The 21,262-nt window shown below is 39.5% G+C and overlaps 2 protein-coding genes across 2 annotated transcripts; both read left to right on the top strand.

Annotated features, from left to right (window-relative positions):
• Positions 1-10,464: 10,464 nt before the first annotated feature.
• LOC118099414 (alpha-1,6-mannosyl-glycoprotein 2-beta-N-acetylglucosaminyltransferase) lies at positions 10,465-13,965 on the top strand. Its single transcript, XM_035144018.2, has 2 exons — positions 10,465-10,601; positions 10,711-13,965. Exon 2 carries the CDS (start codon positions 10,963-10,965, stop codon positions 12,211-12,213), a length of 1,251 nt encoding a protein of 416 aa, XP_034999909.1. The 5' UTR covers positions 10,465-10,601; positions 10,711-10,962; the 3' UTR covers positions 12,214-13,965.
• A 479-nt stretch (positions 13,966-14,444) lies between these two features.
• On the top strand, positions 14,445-21,190 carry brox (BRO1 domain and CAAX motif containing). The gene is made up of 13 exons (XM_035144019.1): positions 14,445-14,556; positions 15,068-15,169; positions 15,458-15,564; positions 16,776-16,872; positions 17,984-18,079; positions 18,202-18,274; positions 18,469-18,574; positions 19,262-19,351; positions 19,528-19,613; positions 19,713-19,794; positions 20,142-20,292; positions 20,633-20,792; positions 20,894-21,190. Exons 2-13 carry the CDS (start codon positions 15,069-15,071, stop codon positions 20,975-20,977), a joined length of 1,233 nt encoding a protein of 410 aa, XP_034999910.1. The 5' UTR covers positions 14,445-14,556; position 15,068; the 3' UTR covers positions 20,978-21,190.
• Positions 21,191-21,262: the final 72 nt, after the last annotated feature.

Genomic DNA, 21,262 nt, shown 5'->3' with positions numbered 1-21,262 from the left:
TTCATGTTGCTTCAGATTCTATACAGTGACCATACTAGGCCTGGCTCATCCTTTTCCGATAATGAGTAACTTTAGCATCTATCACCACCATGCACCCAGCAAAGAAACATGTTATGCAAATAACTACTTAATTGGATTTGTAACCATGGAAATAAAATGAAAATAATAGCCAACAATCAATCAGAAATGGAACCATTTTCATTAATTTTAAAGCCTCCCATCCAGGTCAATACAGATCCGCTGACTGCAACAAACATCTTTACGTATATCACCACACTCAGATTTATAGATTCATGAGGCTTCTAAGTAACAATCGTTTTCCTAGGTGGAATTGTCTGCGCTCAAGCTTGTGTTCAAACCCAAAAGATGTTTAATTCACAATGATATAAATCAGAAAACAGCAAATCTATCATTTGATTCACACATATCACTTAAAATATATAAACTATGGGGCACAGTTGGTTTTACCAAAACAGAAACTGCAGGAAGCCTGTTTCCTTGAATCTTTATTTTGGATTTGTCTGCTTTTATTATAGATTTGTCATTAGAAGTGGGTAATAGTTTAATAAAAGGTTTCTGTATTTGCTACTCTTGTTGACTTGAACGCCCCTTTTCCTTACTTCTCTGAGCAGCATGAAGGGAATTATAACTTCCTTTCCCAACAAACCAGCCAGAGGACATAGAGAAACAGGAATAGATCACTGGCTTCAGAGCAGTCGGAGTCTGGGATTATTGCCAAGTAGATTTACATGTACAATGAATTAGATGTGGTGCGTTTGTGCAAGCATAAAAAATAAAAGTATATAAATAGGAAACAGTCTAAAAAATGTATAAACACTAGAAAAAACATATGTGAAATATGAACCATAGATATTTACAATTTGATGTGTTACTGGCCACAGAGAGCTCTGATTTCACAGTCACAGGGGGGGTTTTAACATTTATGCAGTGCATTGGGGCCTCCAGTCCTTGCTGATGAGGCCGGCAGCAGTCGGAGAAAAAAACTGTTCTTATGATGTGAAGTTTAGAATTTTTGTGTTGTGTAGAATGCTTGACCTAGACACACAATAATGTCTTTACCTTGGTAAATCTAGCTCTGACTTGCTATAGTCGTATCCACAACTGTTTAAAGAGGCATTTCGTCTTAGTTTGTGTTGAAATCACGATGTGATCATTTATGCAAAATTAAGGAATTTATTATGTAATATTCAAAATGTTCATACAGAGCATGAACTCAACATGTAAGGGAGTTAATAGGTTTTCATACTATAATTCGCAGTAGCACATTATGTGCAGCTGTGAAGTTAAGATACTCAGACTTTGTGCCGGAGGAGTAAAAGAAAACAGTCGGCTCCACACATGGTGAGGGAGAATTTGTGCTTTAATTGGTTCTGCACACAGAGGCCAACACAAGTACATAATCCAAAAATGATTTCCAAAAACACATCCTGTTGTTTCTTCGTTTGTCCCTCTGAAGTTTATTTCAGTCGGGTGGTCAAATTTCTCTCTGCAGCAGAAGGAAACATGTGCAGCAGGATAAGTGTTCTCTTGTTCATGTGGGCATACGTCCAGTATACCTGAGTGCTTATTGCAACAATTACAGAGGCCTGTGTCTTAAACAATGTGGAGGATGTATGGTAACTCTTCTAAGACTGTTGAAAATGCACATTGCTCAAACAGGCTGTCTTAACAGAATGATTTCTTATTTTGGAACGGCCTGTGAGAGGAAGCCTTCTCAGTCACCATTTTTCCTCCAGATGTGGGAACAGTTTTTTCTGGTGAACGTGTTTACATACAGCTGCAATATACATTCGACCAAAGGTTTGAAATCCTCAAATACAACAGTGCGTCTAAAGAGAGTCTTTTCAGCTGCCTCCTTCAGGAAAGTCAAGTGAAACACACGCAAAATTGTAAACACATCCTGGGTTTTCGGTCACACTGTCCTTATTCCGCCCAGCATGATGCACATGTGGAGGATTTCAACAATGTCAAATGGTAAACCACACTTACATGTGGCAAAGGGGTAACATGAAGGGATAATCCACTAAATGTACAAATGGATATTGGTTTACGCATCATGAGGAGCACCACCCGTATGACATCATCTGTGGCTCAGAAGGAAGCTTTCTGAAGAAGGTAATCCCAACTACGTAATCCTTGTTTATACCTGACCCCTGGACACAGACATGCAAGACCCTCACTCCTTCTGCTTATACAAGACAAGACACCTGCATGAGTTGAATTTCTTTACTGCTTCTTCGTAGTCATTTTGTCTCCTGGTCAGATCAATTTTCTCACTTTGTAGTGGTTTTGCTTCTCATTTTGAACAAATGTTATTTTCTTTTATTGTTTGCATTTGGTGTATCTATTTTGAAATTGTGTTGCACTGTAGTTGTTTTGCATATACACAGTGATTTTGTCTCTCCTATTTGTTCTAATGAGTCTCTTGTGGCATTTTGTGCCTTTTTGTAGTTGTTTTGCTTCTCTTGTTGGTCACCTTGTACTTGTTTTTCAAATCTGAAGTAATTTTGTGTCACTTTATATTGTTTTGCATCTCTTATTAGTTGTAATGTGTCTATTTGTGGTTGTTTTTTAATCTCCCTTTTAGTTATTTTTGGGGGTCTTTTTGTAGTCATGTTTATCTTTTTTTGTTTTACATCTCTCTAAAGTTCTTTCAGTGACATTTTGCAGGTGAGGCTTGGAGCTGAATTGCAGAACTGTCTTTTGCTCAGACTGGACATGAAGAGGATGTCTGAAGCCCACTACCTCTGTAGATCTACAATAAAACTCTTCCAGACTGTTTTGCGTATTTCCCTGTATTTGAATGAAATGTAGTTTATAAATGCCGCAGCTGTAATATGAAGGAAACAAAAATCTACTCAAACAAACATGGGATTGGATTTGTTTGGCAGCTACTTTGGCAGCTAATATTAAAAGATAAAAATAAGGACACTGTATTTCATTGTACTTACAATATATCTAGAAAAAAGCTACAAATAAACCTATATCTGATAATTGTACATTTTGTGTAATCTTGCTGACTAACAATCAAATGTGGACAAAAACCCATAAACTCCTCGGCAGAGGGAACCATTTTGTTCATCTTATACAAATGTGAGTGTTTACCCTCCAAACCCAGCTTCATGTAAATCATGGCCGTTTTCTTTTCTTTTATGGAAGCAAAAGCTAGAGGCCATCAACTGGGGGCACACCCCTGACTAAACTGTCTATACCGTAGTTTCACTGCGCAAACACATGGTGGGGGATTGTGCTTTTGACAAAAAATACACCACAGATCAAAGCAGAAAATTAGCTGAAATTGTATTCACATGAATGAAACCATTTATTTTAGATAATCATAAAACAAAGGCATGACTTATAAAATAGCATTTTGAGTCTAACCCATGACCAATGGCTCATTTCCTCACTTAACTGCCATCAACTGTTGAGCTCCAGTCTCTTGTTGCGTGTGAGAACATAGTGTACTTTTTAAACATGCAGTATACAGATAGAGGGTTCTCTGTGCATTAGAAATATATTGATGATGTACTGTAGAGCCATTGGTATTGTCTGTGCCCCTCCAGATATATTTTTTTAAATGTTGGCCTCATGCTGAGCCTCTTGAAATGCAGCCACCTGCAACTCACAAGGAAAAATATTTGTTCTGGGCTTGTTGGATGAGACTGCTCCAGAGTTCCAGACTGGAAAAAGCTGTTGTGTGAGGAATGTATTAGAGGCACACAGGGACCTTCAGTCTTTTTTAGTATCCTTGCCTTTGTGCAGCGGGCGAACTGCCAGTGTCCAAATGTGGACACAATAACGAAGGACAGTACATAAAGATGGATGATGTGTCTCCACTTCCTGCCAATGTCCAGGAATGAAGCCTAAATATAACGAATATGAATGCTGCCATCTTGCAGCGAAGACGTGATTTGGACTCTGCATAGCAGCGACTGGGGGAATGGAGCTGGGTGTGTTGTTACACATGCTCGAACAATTGAGAGTCAGTCTCAGCTGTCATGGAATTTCACCCTGTTGTTGTGGCATCAAATAACAAATTCAAACCAAGCTTACTGAAAATATAAACACTTTTCTGTGATAAGAGCTACCAATATCTTTGAGACAAATTTCGAGTTGAATATGAATTTCGGGGCTTGTGGTCACTTGGATGCCACCACACGAGCAGTATGGAGGCATGTGGTGTTTGTTTTCTGTTGTTTTATTAAGTCTGAAGAAGAGGTTACTTTGGCCGAAACACTGTTGACCCCTGAGACAAACACTTCACCCACCCCTTCATTGGCATAGTGGTGAGTAAATAATGGGTGAACTGTCTTATCTCTGGTCAACAAATAGATGAAAGGTACATGATGGAATGATCAAGTGTTCTGTACTAGACTGCTACCATCTAGTGGCTACAATAAAAAACTGCAAATGGATGACTCATTCATTTGGAGCGTGTGACTCATGTCCACTTCCTCAGTTAATGGTGTTTGTCTGCTTGTAATTTACATGTTTTATCCAGACAGCTTCTCACAATAAATGCAGTTCACAGTTTTATATGAAGTGAAAGATACAAAGCTTTTATATCATGTCTTCTGTCGCGTCAGGATAAGTTGGAGGGAGAAAGAGCTGAAGAATTCTGGCATATTTCTTCAGTCAGATATAATCAACATGTGGAAGTAAGATGGAGTGCGGTAACATTTTCCACTGAACTGATCTGAGAATAATTAAACTGTGATTAGTGAGAGAAGACAAAAGTAAAAATAAGCATGAGATTATATTATAATGATCAGTGCATAAACACGGAGCCTTTTGAAATGTGATTCTCAGCAGGGCTGTGAGCTGATCCTCATGACGGAGATTTACCGATCCAAATGTATGCCTCTAAAAACTAAAATAAAAAAAACGGAACATTGTTCACCATCATCTCAAGCAGAGGAATGGTCATTAATATGTCACACAAGTGTTAAATAGAAGAAAGAATGAAACTCAAGTGGCTGCCTGACTCATTCTAACCAAGCTACAAAAACAGATAAACAAGATTCTCTCCTATATTTAAAACACTTATCACACATATCAGTTCAGTAAATCCATAAAAAAACACACGTCAAAGTGAAAAGTACAGCACACAGTCTACTGTGTCATGGCATAGGTGTGGTTGATAATTTCAATATTCACACTCCCCTCATTCCATTTAGGTGAGTCAGCTCCAGCACTCCAGCTGGAAGCATCAAGAAGAAGCATGAACCTGCTGAGGGAGTAAATGCACCAGACACACTCAATCACTGCTTAGGGCTTACCGTTTGAGTGTTGGTGGAAGATGACCCAGTACATCCTGCAAGAATGTCATGTAGCGTGTTGCTGTACAAACACGGACGGTTGTAGCATCTTATGCTCCTTAGATGCTATAAACAATTTTCACTATTTAAAAGGAGGAGAAGAAACACAGAGTTCTTTTGAGACCCCAGCTGGAGAGGCAGAACAAGAAGTGCAAGCTGCATCTTATAGCAGGAACAGGGGGTAAGTGGATTTTGTAAAATGAAGCATACTTAAGGCCAATAAGTTTATTTTTTGGTTCTTGCTGACAACCTATAAGTGATGTCATCAGTTGCTGATATCAGTCGCAGGCATCATTGATGTTTGAACAATGAAAACAACTGGCTGCAACTGGATCTGGAGACTTAGGATTCTTACATATCACACACTGTACTATTTGCAGACTATCAACACAGACTGAAACCAAACTGAAACAGACACGATCTAACTTGGTCCCTACTGCACTTCTATACGTGTGTGTGTGTATGTGTTTGTGTTTAAACATTGTACATTCTCTTGAATGGTGAAGACACCCCACAGAATGTGTCACACCCCATTTGTGTCTGTGAATCACCACTGTGCACGTGTTTCATGCTCGCTCAGCTGTGACACAGTCTCCTCACTGTCCCCCATCATGTGGACCACAGATGAGAGCTGAACTTTACTTCTTGCAATAGCAGAAACCTGATAAACAGCATTTTATTTGACTGGAATCTGTGCAGGGGGAGGAAATATCATGTGATTTACAAGATGGAGTAAAAAAAAACTAAATAGTGATTGAGTCCATAAATGTACAAGATATGCTAAAAGTCTTGTGGATCTGGCGGCTGTTGTGAGTAACTGGAAGGCAAAGGAGTGTGGGAAGTTTCCCTGGTGGAGGCTCAGCAGCCTGATGACGCTACACAAGGGGCTCACAACAAGACATGAGAAACCCAGTGGGACTGGAAAGAACTGAAGCCTGGGAAATACAGACATCGTGACAACAAAGATTCATTTTCATTTAAAGTTGCATTATGTTCCATAGATTTATAGATTTAAAAAACACACAACTGATTTACTGTGTAATAGTCAAGGTGTTTAGTGGGGCTGCAGCAGGAAGGACGACAGCACTCAAGTGAACTTATATAATATAATATAATATTGTTCCTTTCATAGGGAGTCACATATCAAACCTTCAAGAGGTACTGTGGTCCTTTTACAAAAGACAGCAGAATATCACAGAAAAGGCTTAGACATGCAGTGGAAATCACTCAGCAGAGATAACCATATACTCTCATTATGATTTATGTTATAAACATGAGAGGAAATCCTTTATAAACTGTCTTTATTTGAGTTCTGTTAGCACATAAGGGAATCATTGTTTTTTATTTGGTAAAGCAGGTTAAGAATTCATCTGAAGTTCCTCTTACCGTTGTGGTTGCAAATTTCTGGCTATTCATGAGAACCTTTTATACAGTGATGTGGCTGATATAACTTTTTTTAGATGGAGGTCTCCAGGTCTCCAAACACAGCATTGGGGTTATGAGGTCAGTGAAGCTGGCTCATCATTGAGAAGGATTTGATTAACATAACTCTATCTACTAAATTCACAAACGTCTCTCTGTATGTGGAACATATAAATGGTGAACTGTTCATCTTATCGACTTCTCGCTTGGCCTGTGTCTTGTTAATGGTTCAGTGAAGTGCAGCGTCACATTGAGTGCCATTTGGACACGTGATATGTTCAATATTAACACAATTTGAATAAGCAAACGACCAGTACTCTAGCTATCAGTGGGGGATGGGCAGAGTGCCTGCAGTCTGTGAACCTAGTTCAGCATGTCTTCTACTGCGTTCTCAGATAGCAGTGGTTAACAACTGGGTCAAACCATAGGGCAAACTCACACCAGATCATTTTGATAATTATTTTTACTTCATCATATTAGACTGACACAGACATTCACAGGGGTTGCAGGTGCTGATCTCAGTCATGAAAACACATGTTAATAGTCTCTTCCACTTTTTCAATATCTCAACAAAGTCAATGATTGTGTCGGTCGCTAGCGCAGACCTCTGAAATAGTTGACATGTAATGTATGAAAAAATAGCTGCAGTTAAGTCAATCATTCAAACTTATATATAAACCACACATATGAACACTAATAAAGAAAATTCTGTTTTATTTTATGAAAAACACTGACTATAAAATCTCTGCAAAAAGGAGAATCTGGTTGATCATAGGTCATTTTTACAGTTTCAGAAAGAAAGCTGCATCCAGCATCACCACAGGCCAAACAAACAATACATTCAAAACAGACGTGTCAGAACATGCACTACACCAGGTCATTCAATGAAATTTACTTGATAATACATTCTGGTCTATTTTAGCCTTTCATGATGATACATAATAGGAGGACAGGCAGGAAATGTGCAGGACATGACATGCAACAAAACGCCCCTATGAAAAGGATGTGCAGCAGTTTCAATGGAAGCCAGCCAGGAAGTGAACCCATTGAACATTTTGTCTACTTCACTTCATAAAATATATGAAATAACTTGTTCTGAGAACCCTCTTTTTGGTTATGTGTCACTTCCTTTGCAGGAAAGTATGTAGTATGAAACAATGGGACTTATTGTAGTAATGTTGACAATTGTTTCTTATTTTCCTAGTGCATGCTTGGATAGACTTTAGACCCAGTGACTATACTTGGAAAAAACAAGTGTTGATTAAATATGGATTGATTTTAAAAGGTTGTGTACTTCAGTAAACATCAACACACTTACCATTTAAAAGACAGTAAAATGCTCTGAATTTATATAACACTTTTCTAGACCTGATGTCCACTCACAGTTTTGTCATTCACCCATTCACTCACTCATTCATACAGTGCATCTCTGTGCAGCACTTTCTCTGTCACACATCACTCACACACTTCCAGCACAGCCCAAAGACACTTCAGCAAGCGGAATGGGGCAGACAGGGATCGGACTGCTGACCTTCTTGTTAGTGAACGACCCGCTCTACCTCCTGAGCTACAGTGGACACATGCTCAATTTGCTTTTACTGTTAATTGCTGAGGCTGAATCTTTAAACCTATAGGTCTGCAGGTTTTGTGTTCACCAACATAGTTCATGTATTCTACATTGCTACTGATCAGTAACGTGGAGGCTTCAGTAAATGTCAGAAGTAATTTGGAATCTGCAGTTTAAATAAAACGTTCCATTCAAGTCATTTTCTCTATTCTTGTCGATGTCTTCACACGTCCTGTTTAGATAGAACAGATTAATATGGCGCTCTAATAGCATTGCTCACTCATATAAGCCCTGGGGTTGACCGTACTCCTGAGGTCATGCAGGTTTGTCTATGGCAACTTCTCTCTGTTACTCATCTGAAATCATTGCGGTATCTTCGAGGGTCGGACAATATGATGATAAATACCATGAGATTATAAAAGGTAATAAAAGTATCTTGATTTATCAGGTATTTACCTCCACTGGATACATCAAAAACAGACCTTCCTTTCTAGTTCTTTTATTCCAACGTTTTATTCTCATTTGATTTCCCAAAGGATTTCATATTTGATTGGACAGAAGAATTGAGCCATGTCAGTACGCTCTAAAATCTTTCTATCAAAAAGTAGAAAAAGGAATCCACTGACTCTTTTGTTTCATCATTTTTTATGTAATCTTGACTGACTCACTCAATTGTAGAGCAGATAGGGGATCTTTTTTTTTCTCTTCACTGTTTCCAAGTGTTTGCTCATGGTAGGAAGTGTTGGGTTTCTCTTTACATTTTTTCCAGGTCTTGACTTAAGTGCCTTGAGATAATGTACTTTGTGGTTTGAGGGTATATATATAAAATTTTACTGAAATTTAACTCTCCAACAATGCAATGTCCTGTTTAAGTATAATTATTTCCCAGTATCAGATATACCAGACCCAGTGTTTCTAGTTCCATGGCCTCTTGTAAAGTCCCCTCTATAGAGGTATCAGGTTTTCCAGCCTTGTGGTTTTCCAGGTATAACATCCCTCACCCTTTTGTTGTGTGCAGCGGCAGAGACCTTGAACAGCAGATCTGATTCAGCCAGTCAAACCTGAAAGAGGTAAGGTCAGGAGGGAAATAGGTTTACCTTCAGAGCTGAGCACTTCCTGGGCAGGACCAGTGAAAAATAATCCTTACTTAGTTAATGTAACAAGACCAGAGTGTGAAAAACTTATTATAAATAAATGTCCTCCATTTAAAATGCTACTTGAGTAAAACTATGTGTGATGTGTTTATGTTACTTAGCTCTAATTGTACATAATGTTTGAGAAATCATTATATCATATAATCTTTATGTGTCTCTCATGTCCTGCAAAGTAAGTAAAGCTGAATACAGTAATTGTAGTTAGTTAAAACATGCAATCATTTTCCTCTAAAATGTGGCAGAGTTGTATAAAAAAGTATAGAATCCCATGTAAAGGACGTCAAAGTATTTACTTATCTTCCACCACTGTCCAGTTTACAGTATTTAAAGACAGTGTAGCTATAGGTCAAAGCTTTATATATCCTGTTGTACTAGCAGACCTAAAAGGTTACTATACATTCACTAATGATTTACAGGCTATGTTCCTTTATAACATATTGAATATAAAACAAAATACAACATAAAACAGTGCAATATAATATCAACAAATAAAATTATGAACAACATAAGAACAGTGCAATGGATAATAAAATACAAAATAAAAAACTTTGTTGGGTTTATTGGCGGGTGTCAACCGATGTCAAGGTGCATTACCGAAAATATAAAACAGTGAAGTATAAAATAAAATTGAATTAAATAAAGTACAACATAAAAACTGTGCAACCTATAATAAAATGAAATAAAAATAAATTACCAATAAAAAAAACAGAACAGAGCTATAAGGCGAAATAAAGAGTTTTTGGGTGCTGTATAAACACCTGACCAGAACACAGTCAAAGTTATGTATAGATAAATAATAAAATAGATTAAAATCTGAATGTGTTATAAGTAAATAATATTGATTATAAGGTTAAAGCACCACACAGCAGTATATAAGTAATGTTTTATATAAGCCATGTTTTGTATAAGTCATGTTTTTGAAGTAAAGAAGTTTTCCAGTTGACACCTCACGCTGCCCTCTCGTGTCACGCAGCTGGAGGCGGCTCCGTGATTCGCTGATCAGCAGCTCGCGCGCCCTCCCGTTGGCTGCACAGTACACGTCAGCGTTCAACAAGTTTCAGCCCAGATGTTGGAGCCTCTTCCTGGTGTGAGCGCGTTGACACATCGCTCCTCGTCCGGGTGAGTTCAGGTCCAAAATGAAGCCTGCCGCTAACTAGACCTTCGTTTCAACGTCAAACCAGCACGTCACCCTCTCACTTCGCTCTGTTCTTCCTGTTGTGCTCCACAGGTGCCGAGAACCAGCCGCGGAAACTCGTTCCAATGACACGGTGTCCGAGTGAGGAAGAGGACCCGCCGTCACAAACACAAACTTCTGCCATTCGGTTGCAGAAGCGGCTCACGTGACGTCGGACCGTCCCTGGCGACGCTGTGATCTTCAGTGCACGAGGAAGTGACGTTGCCAACGAGCACATAGCGAAGATAAAGGTGAATCAAAGCCGCTGCCCCTCTGCCGTTCAAGTCTGTTTCCACCCGGAGAAAAATGAGGTCTCGACTGTTCAGGAGGAACCTGCTGCCACTGCTGCTCCTCTTCTTCGTAGTTCTGTCTGTGATGGTTTTATTATTACTCTTTGGCAATGATGAAAGTGGAACCGATCACGTGGCTCAGGGAAATGAGGAGGGAAATGAGGAGGAAAAGGTGAAGTTTAACTTTGGTTCTCTGTCAGACTTGTCTCAGTCCGTTTACAACGCAAACTACAAGCAGTATATTCAGAATTCGGACAGGTTTGTTGGGGAGCCTCGGCTGGTGCTGGTCGTGCAGGTCCACAACAGGCCTGAATACCTCAAGCTGCTCATCAAGTCGCTGAAGGAAATCAAAGAGACTCACAGCTTCCTTTTGATCTTCAGTCATGACTATTTTACAGAGGAAATAAATACGATCGTGCAGGGGATAACTTTCTGCAGGGTACTGCAAATTTATTTCCCTTTCAGCACTCAGCTGTATCCCAATGAGTTTCCCGGGCAGGATCCACGAGACTGCCCCCGAGACATGTCCAAGGACAACGCTGTGAAAACAGGATGCCTCAACGCACAACACCCTGACTCCTATGGGCACTACAGGGAAGCCCTCATCACTCAAACCAAACACCACTGGTGGTGGAAAATGCACTTTGTGTGGGAGCGAGTGCAGGTGATGCAGGGCTACAGTGGGTTTGTAGTGTTTCTGGAGGAGGACAACTACATCTTACCTGACTTTTTCCACTTCTATAAGTCAATGGTAGAGTTCAGCAAGAACAGCTGCCCGGACTGTGACATGCTGGCTTTGGGTAACCACAATGGCGTGACTGATTTTGTTAAACTGTCCAATAAGGTTTTGACCACTGGGTGGATGTCCACGAAACACAACATCGGTATGGCCCTCTCCAGGGAGGTGTACTACAAACTGATGGGCTGCAGCCACGAGTTCTGCACCTATGACGACTACAACTGGGACTGGACTTTGCAGCACTTGTCAGGAACATGCATACCAAAGCCCCTCAAAGTGCTTGTAGCGCAGGGCTCCCGGGTTCTTCACACAGGAGACTGTGGCCTTCACCAGAAGGACGAGTGCAGGCCAGAATTGGCTTCACAGAGGGCAGAGGAGGGGCTTCAGAGTGCCAAGCATGCCTTATTTCCTTCATCTCTTGTCCTTAATGGTGCAGAAGCAGTAGAGCACAAGGCACACATGAAGAATGGAGGATGGGGAGACACCCGTGACCATATTCTATGCAATAACTATGCCAAGCGACTTTGAACTGTATCTTTTTCTCAAAAGTAGAATTTGTTATTCTGCGAATGAGCAATCACACATAACATTTCAGGGCTTTAAGGCTATGATGGTAAAATGCTATAAAGAAATAGAACTAGCCATGGTGCATGCACACAGCTAGTTTATTTTTTGTAATCACCAAAGCTGCACTAATGCCAAAGACATTCTGCATTTTGTGCGTTTTTAACGCATGCACATTCAGTCAAGCTACTCAGTTTCATTTCATCATGTTTGTTTATCTCTGGGTATCTCACAAGCCAAAACATCAGGTTAGATTTATTGCACAACGATGGGGAATTAGAATAAACACCACACACACACACACACACACACACACACACACACACACACACACACACACACACAGCATCACATCATGATGTTTATTCACAAGAGGTTCAGTTTGCTTGCGTGTTGCTTTTTATGGACCATTCAGTTGTAATGATTTTTACACCTTCTTTTCATGGTACGGATTTTATATGCAACACCAAAAAGAATGTTCATGTAATGTACATACATAGAGGTGTAATCCAAATGTGCGTGACTGTCTTCAATGTTAGAAGCTCTGATTAATTGAGCAGCTCTGTCTTGGGAGTTTAACTTTGTGTTACTTAATGTCTGTCTGCTCTTACCAGAGGTCTTTTTTCTGAGGGGAGGTTGACAGACACCACTTGACTAAATCTGTCTCATACTACCCAGTGTATTGATCCCATGTTACAACAGCGAGAGGTTGATCTTGATTCTTTTTTGGTTCTCTGTGTGCATTTGCTTTCTGATTGGAGCAAAGTGACCTTTTGGAGTCTGGTTCAAGATTCTGATTCTGCAAACGTCAGGGTCGTCTGTGATTCTGCATTTCCAGATTTGCACCTTCGTGGTCAGAATTGATGCTGGGAAATGAAAACAGAATGAATTGCATTGGGATTAGATGGAAAGAGAAAGACAGACTTTTTTCTTTACAGGCATTCATTCAGTAGATACAAAATACCCCACTGGAGATAAACTTTTCTTTTTACATTATAAAAGAATGAGGAAACATAATCATAATGATGCTGTTGATGTCTTCAAGATCACCAAACGTGCCTTTTTATAGTTCCTCTGTGCCCATGCCTGTTTTAAAGAGATTTTTAAAGGTGCACTGATAACATTGGAATTCACCTTGTACTTTGCATTGTATTTACCAATTCTTGGGACTCATCATTACTGATGGATATTTGTTGATTGTGTCTTTATTGACAAGATTTTTAGAAAAAAAAAGTGGATATTAATTTCACAAAATAAATCCTTAGTATACAGTTAGGTAAAATGATGCCTCACTGTGGAATATTGCTTGTACAGAAGACAGTTGCCCCAAATAAGTGTCCTAACCTGTTTAACCTTATATAAGGGCATCACAGTGTGCCTTAGGGAGATTCAAGAAATCTGTAATGAATGTGATAACGGATAGATTATCTTCTGTTCATGTTGAAAAGCACAATACATTTTTAAGAACATAGAAAAGACACAAACATTTACATATAATAATGCATTTCTGTGTATGTAGACTGTTTTTGTGTGGATGTGGGATGTTTGATGATCGCTTAATCAGTGAGATGGTGTACAGTTTCATGAAATGAATCCAACCTTTTTTGTTGTCATTTTTGCTTGTTCTATTGTTCCTCTCTGACCATCACTTGAAATTGCTGTTTATTGTTCACTTAATGTTTTGCCAAATGGAAAATAAAAGACATTGTCAGGTCATTGGTTTTTTTAAATAAATAAGAACGCTTCAAGTTAATATCAATCGCTACCTTGAGTCATACAGTTGTGACACAGCAAGTTAAATGAGCATTAAAAAATGATGTTCAGCAGTTGCCAGAATTTCAACAGTTCTTTAAGGGAAATGTTTCTTATAGTCATCAATTGCTAATGTAATCTTTATTTATATAGCACTCTTCTTATCAAGGTTACAAAGAGCTTGTAAAATAAAATGGGAATTTAAACAGCAATAAGAATAAAAAACTTAAAACAATCAACTAATTTTAAATATGTTTGAAAACATTGTCTCTGTCTTGGCTATAATTACGTTGATAAAACATCCAGACTGAGCAACAGTGACTGCTCTGTTAAAAATAAAAAATATTATGACAAGTTAAAATCTCTTTGAGCAGCTGAGCCCTGAAAGAAAAGAGAAGCTGATGGGAACTCTGAGGTTCTTCCGGGTACACGTCACGTGATTGACGCGCCTGCTTTCATTGGCCGACTTCTGCTCCGTGTTTATTTCCGGAAGTAAGTTATCAGTGTCACACTTTCCATCAGGACTATCAAACATCTCCAACGACGCAACAACAGGTACAAGATAAATCCGCATTCAAACACGTGAAGTCCTTTTATTTAGCTGTTGAATTAATAAGTCAGTTGTCTCGTCGCTTCAGCGAATCATGTTTACATTTGTGGATGTAGCCAGTGTTAGCCGTTAGCTATCCGTAGCGTAGCTTACGTAATGTACTTTGTCTTCAAAAGAGAGAAACACAAATAATCCAAAACAACATTCATGGCAGTCTGAAGTAATGTCCGAGGCTTTGTGTCAAGATTTCACACACTTTGTCCTGTTAGTGAGTCGACACGGCCGCGGGCGAGGAGGTGCCGCGACCGTGTCGATAACCTGATGTTAGCCATGATTACACATTAGCTAGCTAGTTAATGATGCTCATTCTATAAATGCCTCACCAACATGTACTGGCTATTCAGGAGAAGGTCGATTCTACTTTACCATAAGTGTGTTAACTCCAGAAATGGAAGTGGTTCATTAAGTGCCTGTCATGCTGTATGTTTCACCCTCTTTGTGTGTCCTCTTCCACAGGATGGCACATTGGTTTCACAGAAACCCACTGAAGGCAACAGCGCCGGTGTCCTTTAATTTTTATGGTGTGGCAGGGAGCCCCTCTGCCAATAAGATATGCAAGTATGTCTTATCTCCACTTAATAAACTATCAAGGGTATTATTACAATGGACTTTGACTATGAAATAGATCATATACAGATATACCTTTTGTGTGGTCCTCTTACCTGTCCTCATGATGATCTAATGACCATCAGTGTGATGCTACTGTCACAGTCCTGGGATCAATTGGGTTTCTTTAACTAATTGGGTATAATAGCCTTGTTGGATACAATCTGTATGAATGCTGTAATGATTATGATAGATGTTGGACATCAGTTGATGGCTGCTTTTATTTTGTGATACGTTCAGTGACCTGAGGACAACCAGGGCGAGACTGCTGGAGATGTTCACTGATGTCACCTGCAACCCAGAGATCATGAAAAACGCCACGGATGCATACTTCTCCCTCTTACAAGGTTTGTTTACACTGCAGAAAATGAATCTCCTCTCCTCCACCTGTCCTGCTTGGGTTTAATTTACATCAGTGTTTTATCTTAGGAGTTTTGTCAGCAGCTGTGCTGTTCTGTACCAGCCTGTGAGCGTGTAAAGCTGGACTGTTATTTATGTGCAATGGTAGAGGAAGAAAAATAAATAGTCAGTATAAATCCGATTTTTCATGGTGACCTTGTTAGTGTGTTGATTTACTTGGGGAGTTTGAAACTTAAAATGTTTCACAGGCCCAGATTATAGCCAGTAGTAATGAATGTTGAAGAATAAGATTTTACTGAGAGGAGACAGGAGGAGGAATAGAGAGGAGATGAATCCTGCCTTATCTCTTTACAAACTAATGCTATACAGTATTATGCTGCATATTCAGGTTAATTCACACACCACAGTGAGTTAAACCTATAAATGAGAAACTCAACACTTCCCTCAAAATGACAGATTATAACAAGCATTGAGTAGATGTCAACAGATGATATCAATTGCACATACACAATAGTTTCATTCTTCATTGAGGCAGATCTAATTTTGTGTGAGGGACACTGTGGCACGCAAAAGCTTTCAATCTCAATGACAACTGGCAGATCCCTTTACAGAGACATTAAAATGTTGTTACATGTTTGGATATAATCAAAAAAATTGTAAATTAAAGTTATTTTATCATTGAAAATGTCTTCAAATTTAAATAAAAATGAATCATATTCTCAGAACCATTGTTGCGCTGCTTAACGGTGATGTCTGTGTATTCATATTCAGGTGTGTGCAGGGTACCCCTACTTTCCTACCAGCACTGGTCAGCTGCGTGTAGTGTAGAAAGCACCAGTTGCAGGTTACATTTTGTAGTAAATATCAATGAACCATGTGAAATTTCAGCAATGATAATGCAGTGGGTCAGTCAGTATGAGCTGATTTCTAAGAAATCTGAATATTACCTAAATATACCAATAATTGCTTCTTCCCATTCCTCACACTTAATGAGCATGGTCTTTCCATCTTGTTGACTAAAAAAGTGTTTGAAAAAAGAGTTTGCATTTTGAACATTTATAAGACCAGCACACTTCATGTCTTTTAACAGCTTATATACATTAAAATGTGTTTCTCTTTGTCTTGTCATTTTTTTTATGTCGCTTTGCACCTAACCAGCTGCTTCTCTGTTTTTAAACATCCGTTTAACACACAATAGGCTTCATCTTATCCTTGGATGGAACTACACAGGAGAACAAGATGAGGTTCATCCAGAACTTCAAGTGGACTGACACCTTACAAGGAAACACACCAAGGTAGAACAATAAGAGAAACTCGTACAACCAGTCTTGTAGTAGGTGGAGGGACTCACCTTCTTTTTCACATCTGAAGGATGGCGTGATGTACTTGCCAAGAGCTAGTTAGGATTGTTCTAAAAATAGTGTTAATATCTGTCAACAGTGGGTGCTGGAAGGTAAAGGAATTGTAAAATGAGCAATTTTGGGCAGAATTGACCATCTCTCTCACACACACACACACACACACACACACACACACACACACACACACACACACACACACACACACACACACACACACACACACACACTGTGTGTGTGATCTTAATAATAGAGACTCATAGTAATGCAGCTCAGCACAAAACCACCCTCAACTATTACGTCAGAGCTAAATTGTGTAATTTAATTATTACCTCTGACGTTGTGTTGACAAAACTGAAAGACACATAAAAGTAGATTATACAGCAGAGCAGTTGTATTCAGGCTGTACAGGTGTGAGTGGACACAGACCTAGGTTAAGTGCAACACTGAATGCACCCAATGCGACCCAGTTTGGAGGTCATCTGGGATGCATGTGGCTACATTCTTTTTGCTGTGAGCACATACGTCCTGATCAACATATGATGGACCACCAATTCAGCTGACGTCTCTGAACCGCTACAGTTTCACAATGAATCGGACCTATTTTGCGCTTGCATACGTTGATGTGTTCGAGGCCACTGCCATAGTATCAGCACTACTCACCACATAATAATTGACACTTTTCTTAAATTGGTAAAGTCTTTCTTCTTAGTAGAGCTCTGCATTCATTCAGTCACTCCTGACTCCACTCGCTATCTTTCTTGGAGGAAGGTTAAACAACATAATGGGTAACTTGGTAAAAACAACCTAATTTGGTCTTTGCAAAAACACAAATGAAGTACATGTTTATTTGCATATAGAGCGTGGAGGTGAGTTTCGATCACAAGTGCTCAAAGTGGACACATTCAGGACACATTTTCATGCCAGGTGTGAACAGGTGAACTTAATGCTGAACACTAGTGATCGGATCTTTCAGGGCGGATGTTAATGCCAGGTCTGAGCAGAGCCTATATACGTAACCCACTGTCTCTGGTTTCTCTCCTCCCAGTGCCCAGCAGGATGCAGTGTTTGAAATGGTCTCCATGGCCTTCAATGTAGCCGTCTGGTACACCAAGTTTGCCTCACGACTAGCAGGCAAAGAAAAGTATGTGGTCATTTTGTTTATATTCGTGCATTCATTTTTGTGAAATCAGTCATATACTAAATAACAAATCAAAGATTCCCATACTATACATTTTTACTGTCGTGGTTGTGTCTATCTTATAGCATAACAGAGCCTGAGGCAAAAGACGTTCACCGGAGCTTGAAGGTTTCTGCTGGAATGTTCAAAAACCTCAAGGTGAGTCTCATCGACACACAAGTCTTCAGCCGAAATTATGGCAGTCAGACTAATACACTTCCTCAACTACAAAGCAAAAGCAAATGATTGCATTGGTTAATAATACATTCATATATTAAAAAGATTTGGGGGTGTGTGTGTGTGTGTTTTTTTTTTTTTTTTAAATAACTCATTATCTGGCACGTTTCCTGCAGGAGGTTCACATCCCTCGCCTCATCACCCCGGCTGAAAAGGGCAGAGACCTGGAGCCCCGAGTGATGGATGCATACATCATCCAGTGCCAAGCAGAAGCACAAGAAGGTACAGTAGCTACATTTACAGCACTGCACTTGTCACTACGAATGTTTATAAACATGAACTCATTTCTCCATGAACAGACAGAGAAATTATTTTCTGTTGGAAGTTTTAATCTAAAATTCTGTTGACATTTTTAAGGATGTCTAAAAAATAAAAAGGCTTTATTGTCTTAACTTTTCTTGTCTTAGCTGCACATGACTTGACTCAAGAGGTGTATTTTAGCTCTGACATGACCGTTGTGATATCTGCATCTAATTTCTGTATAATTTGCATCGAATATGACTTGCATTTGTTTGTCAAAGTTTGTTTGTGAATGTTTAGTAGATCCTAATAAAGTTGTCTTTTCCATTGTATCATAAGCTGAAATAATAGGAGGCGAAAGAACAAAAATAACAATTATAATTATTCTTAACTCTGCCAGTGTAATGTGTTATTTAGAAACACCTTTTCCTTAACTTAATAAATCAATAGATATACTGACAACATGAGAAAGGGTTTCAGATCAAGTCGTATGTTTATAGAAAATTTGATGGAGGGGTCTTCCCAGACCAAGCTCAAAGTCTGGTGACAGCAGATATGAAGAAATGGGACCTATGAATATAACAATTATCTATTATAATATTCATGTTATTTTCCATTTTGTTCATTATATTTGAGTTCCTTTATCATATAGTCACTTTTTTCCAACAGTGACAATTGCCAGGGCGATTGAACTGAAGCACAACGCCACTCTCATCGCAGCGCTGGCATTTGAAACAGCAAACTTCTATCAAAAAGCCGGTCAGTATTTTTCTGCATCTGGTTTAGAAAACACAAATCAACACAGTACAGCAACTATTAAAATATTGACAATTTTTTTTCCTACTTTACGCAATGTTTGTTCATATATAATATGAAATCTGTACCTGGTTAGTTACCTAGACCAGGGTATTAAAGGTCAATTTTCCTTTTTGTAGACCACACACTGAACACATTGGAGCCAGAGTGCAGCAGCAAGTGGAGGAAGTATTTTCAGCTGAAGTGGCACTTTTACATGGCTTATGTGAGTTCATGCATATCCTGATGTTCCCTGTGGATTTTGAAACCAAACTACCAACATGTCTTTAAACTTATATTTACCTGTCTTTCATTGTGTTTGCAGGCATACTGCTATCATGGCCAGACACTGCTGGCAAGTGACAAGTGTGGTGAGGCCATAAGATCTCTCCAGGAAGCAGAAAAGTGTACGTTTGTATTGAGCTGACGTGTAATCGACTAGTTGCACACGCAGTAAGTCATGACACAGGTGCTTCCTGTGTGTGTTTCCTGTGTTGCTGCTGTATTTTTGGGCACATGTCATCATGCTTGCTCGTTCGCAGTGGAGGTGAGCAAAAACACACATTCACTACATCAGAATCAGGTTTATTGCCAAGTAGGTTTACAGCAAATTCCATGTATGTGTAAACCTACTTGGCAATAAACCCCATTTTGACTCTGATTCTAATATAGGGAATGTGGGTTTTTGTTCACCTCTCCTGCCAAAATTGCCAAACATTTGTTTTTGTATTAACACAAGGATGTCTCTGTTTAGGTTACTCCCGTGCTGAGGCGCTGTGTAAAGAGTATCGTCACACCAAAGGCCCGGGCACCACAGCCAAACCATCAGAGCAACTGTTCTTCCTCAAACTGGGCGGCCTCATTAAAAACACACTGGAGAAGTGCCAGAGGGAAAATGGATTTATGTGAGTCTGTCAGGGTGGACACAATACACAATACACAATACATGCATACAATGCATATTACCATCCCCAAAAGAGTGTTACTGAGACAGTCACATGATTTATTTTGTTTATTAAAGTATATTAACTTATCAGAAAACCATTACTGATGAGTATCTTCTAATCACACTGTCCATAGTTAAGTAACCGTTGCCAATAGTATCTCTTTGCAGTTTAAGCAGCTGCTTAGTTATTCCTGTTTATATCACATTTGGCTGGTAAATAGTGCACCACTCAAACCTAAACCGACAGAGTTTGAAATGATCATAACTTTAATACCTCTAATTTGAACATATTCCCTCAGATACTTCCATAAGGTCCCAGCTGAGGCCCCCCTGCTGGAGCTGAAGGCGAGTTACGGCCTGGCTGAGCCGGTCACATTTGAGCTGCCGCCTCTCAGCGAGCTGTGCACTCCTGAGGTTTACGCCACCTTCGACCTGACTAAAGGAGCCAAAAATGGAAAGGTACTGCCGCTGGCAGCACACAATCTCCAAATCAAAAAGCATCCTACAAAAAGCCAACAGGGGTATGATTCTGAGCTCTGTTGTTTTTATTCTAACTTTAGGCAAAACCCAAGGAGGAGGAGGTGAAACCAGTGAAGGAGCCAGATTTGAAGCCTCAGACGGACACAGGCTGTGTCGTCTCCTAAACCCCCCACACACCCCCCCTCATTTACAGCATCATGCTTCACCTCCATCGACTGTACTGATGGCATCTATATTTCCTTCCAAGTATACATCCATAGGAAATGTATTTTTTAATTAATCCATGACGTTTTACATTTATGCTAAGACATGTGTATTGTATTTGGGTATGACTGCCGTTGTTGTTGTATTTAAACCAGAGCCAGCTAAACATCATAGCTCACGTGTTTGGAGTTTAATTAGGGCCCGAGCACCGACAGTGCGAAGGCCCCATTGCTTTCGTTTGATTG

Source organism: Hippoglossus stenolepis, chromosome 20 (genome assembly GCF_022539355.2).
Source record: "Hippoglossus stenolepis isolate QCI-W04-F060 chromosome 20, HSTE1.2, whole genome shotgun sequence".
In the NCBI taxonomy this organism is placed as follows: domain Eukaryota; kingdom Metazoa; phylum Chordata; class Actinopteri; order Pleuronectiformes; family Pleuronectidae; genus Hippoglossus; species Hippoglossus stenolepis.
This window is presented reverse-complemented; position numbering and strand designations above follow the sequence as displayed.

Excerpts from the sequence above, each read along its gene's own strand:
- brox (XM_035144019.1), top strand. The coding sequence starts at position 15,069 with ATGGCACATTGGTTTCACAGAAACCCACTGAAGGCAACAGCGCCGGTG. Across the intron at positions 19,352-19,527 it reads AAACTTCTATCAAAAAGCCG|ACCACACACTGAACACATTG; the intron begins GTCAGTATTTTT and ends TCCTTTTTGTAG. Across the intron at positions 19,795-20,141 it reads TCTCCAGGAAGCAGAAAAGT|GTTACTCCCGTGCTGAGGCG; the intron begins GTACGTTTGTAT and ends GTCTCTGTTTAG.
- LOC118099414 (XM_035144018.2), top strand. The coding sequence starts at position 10,963 with ATGAGGTCTCGACTGTTCAGGAGGAACCTGCTGCCACTGCTGCTCCTC.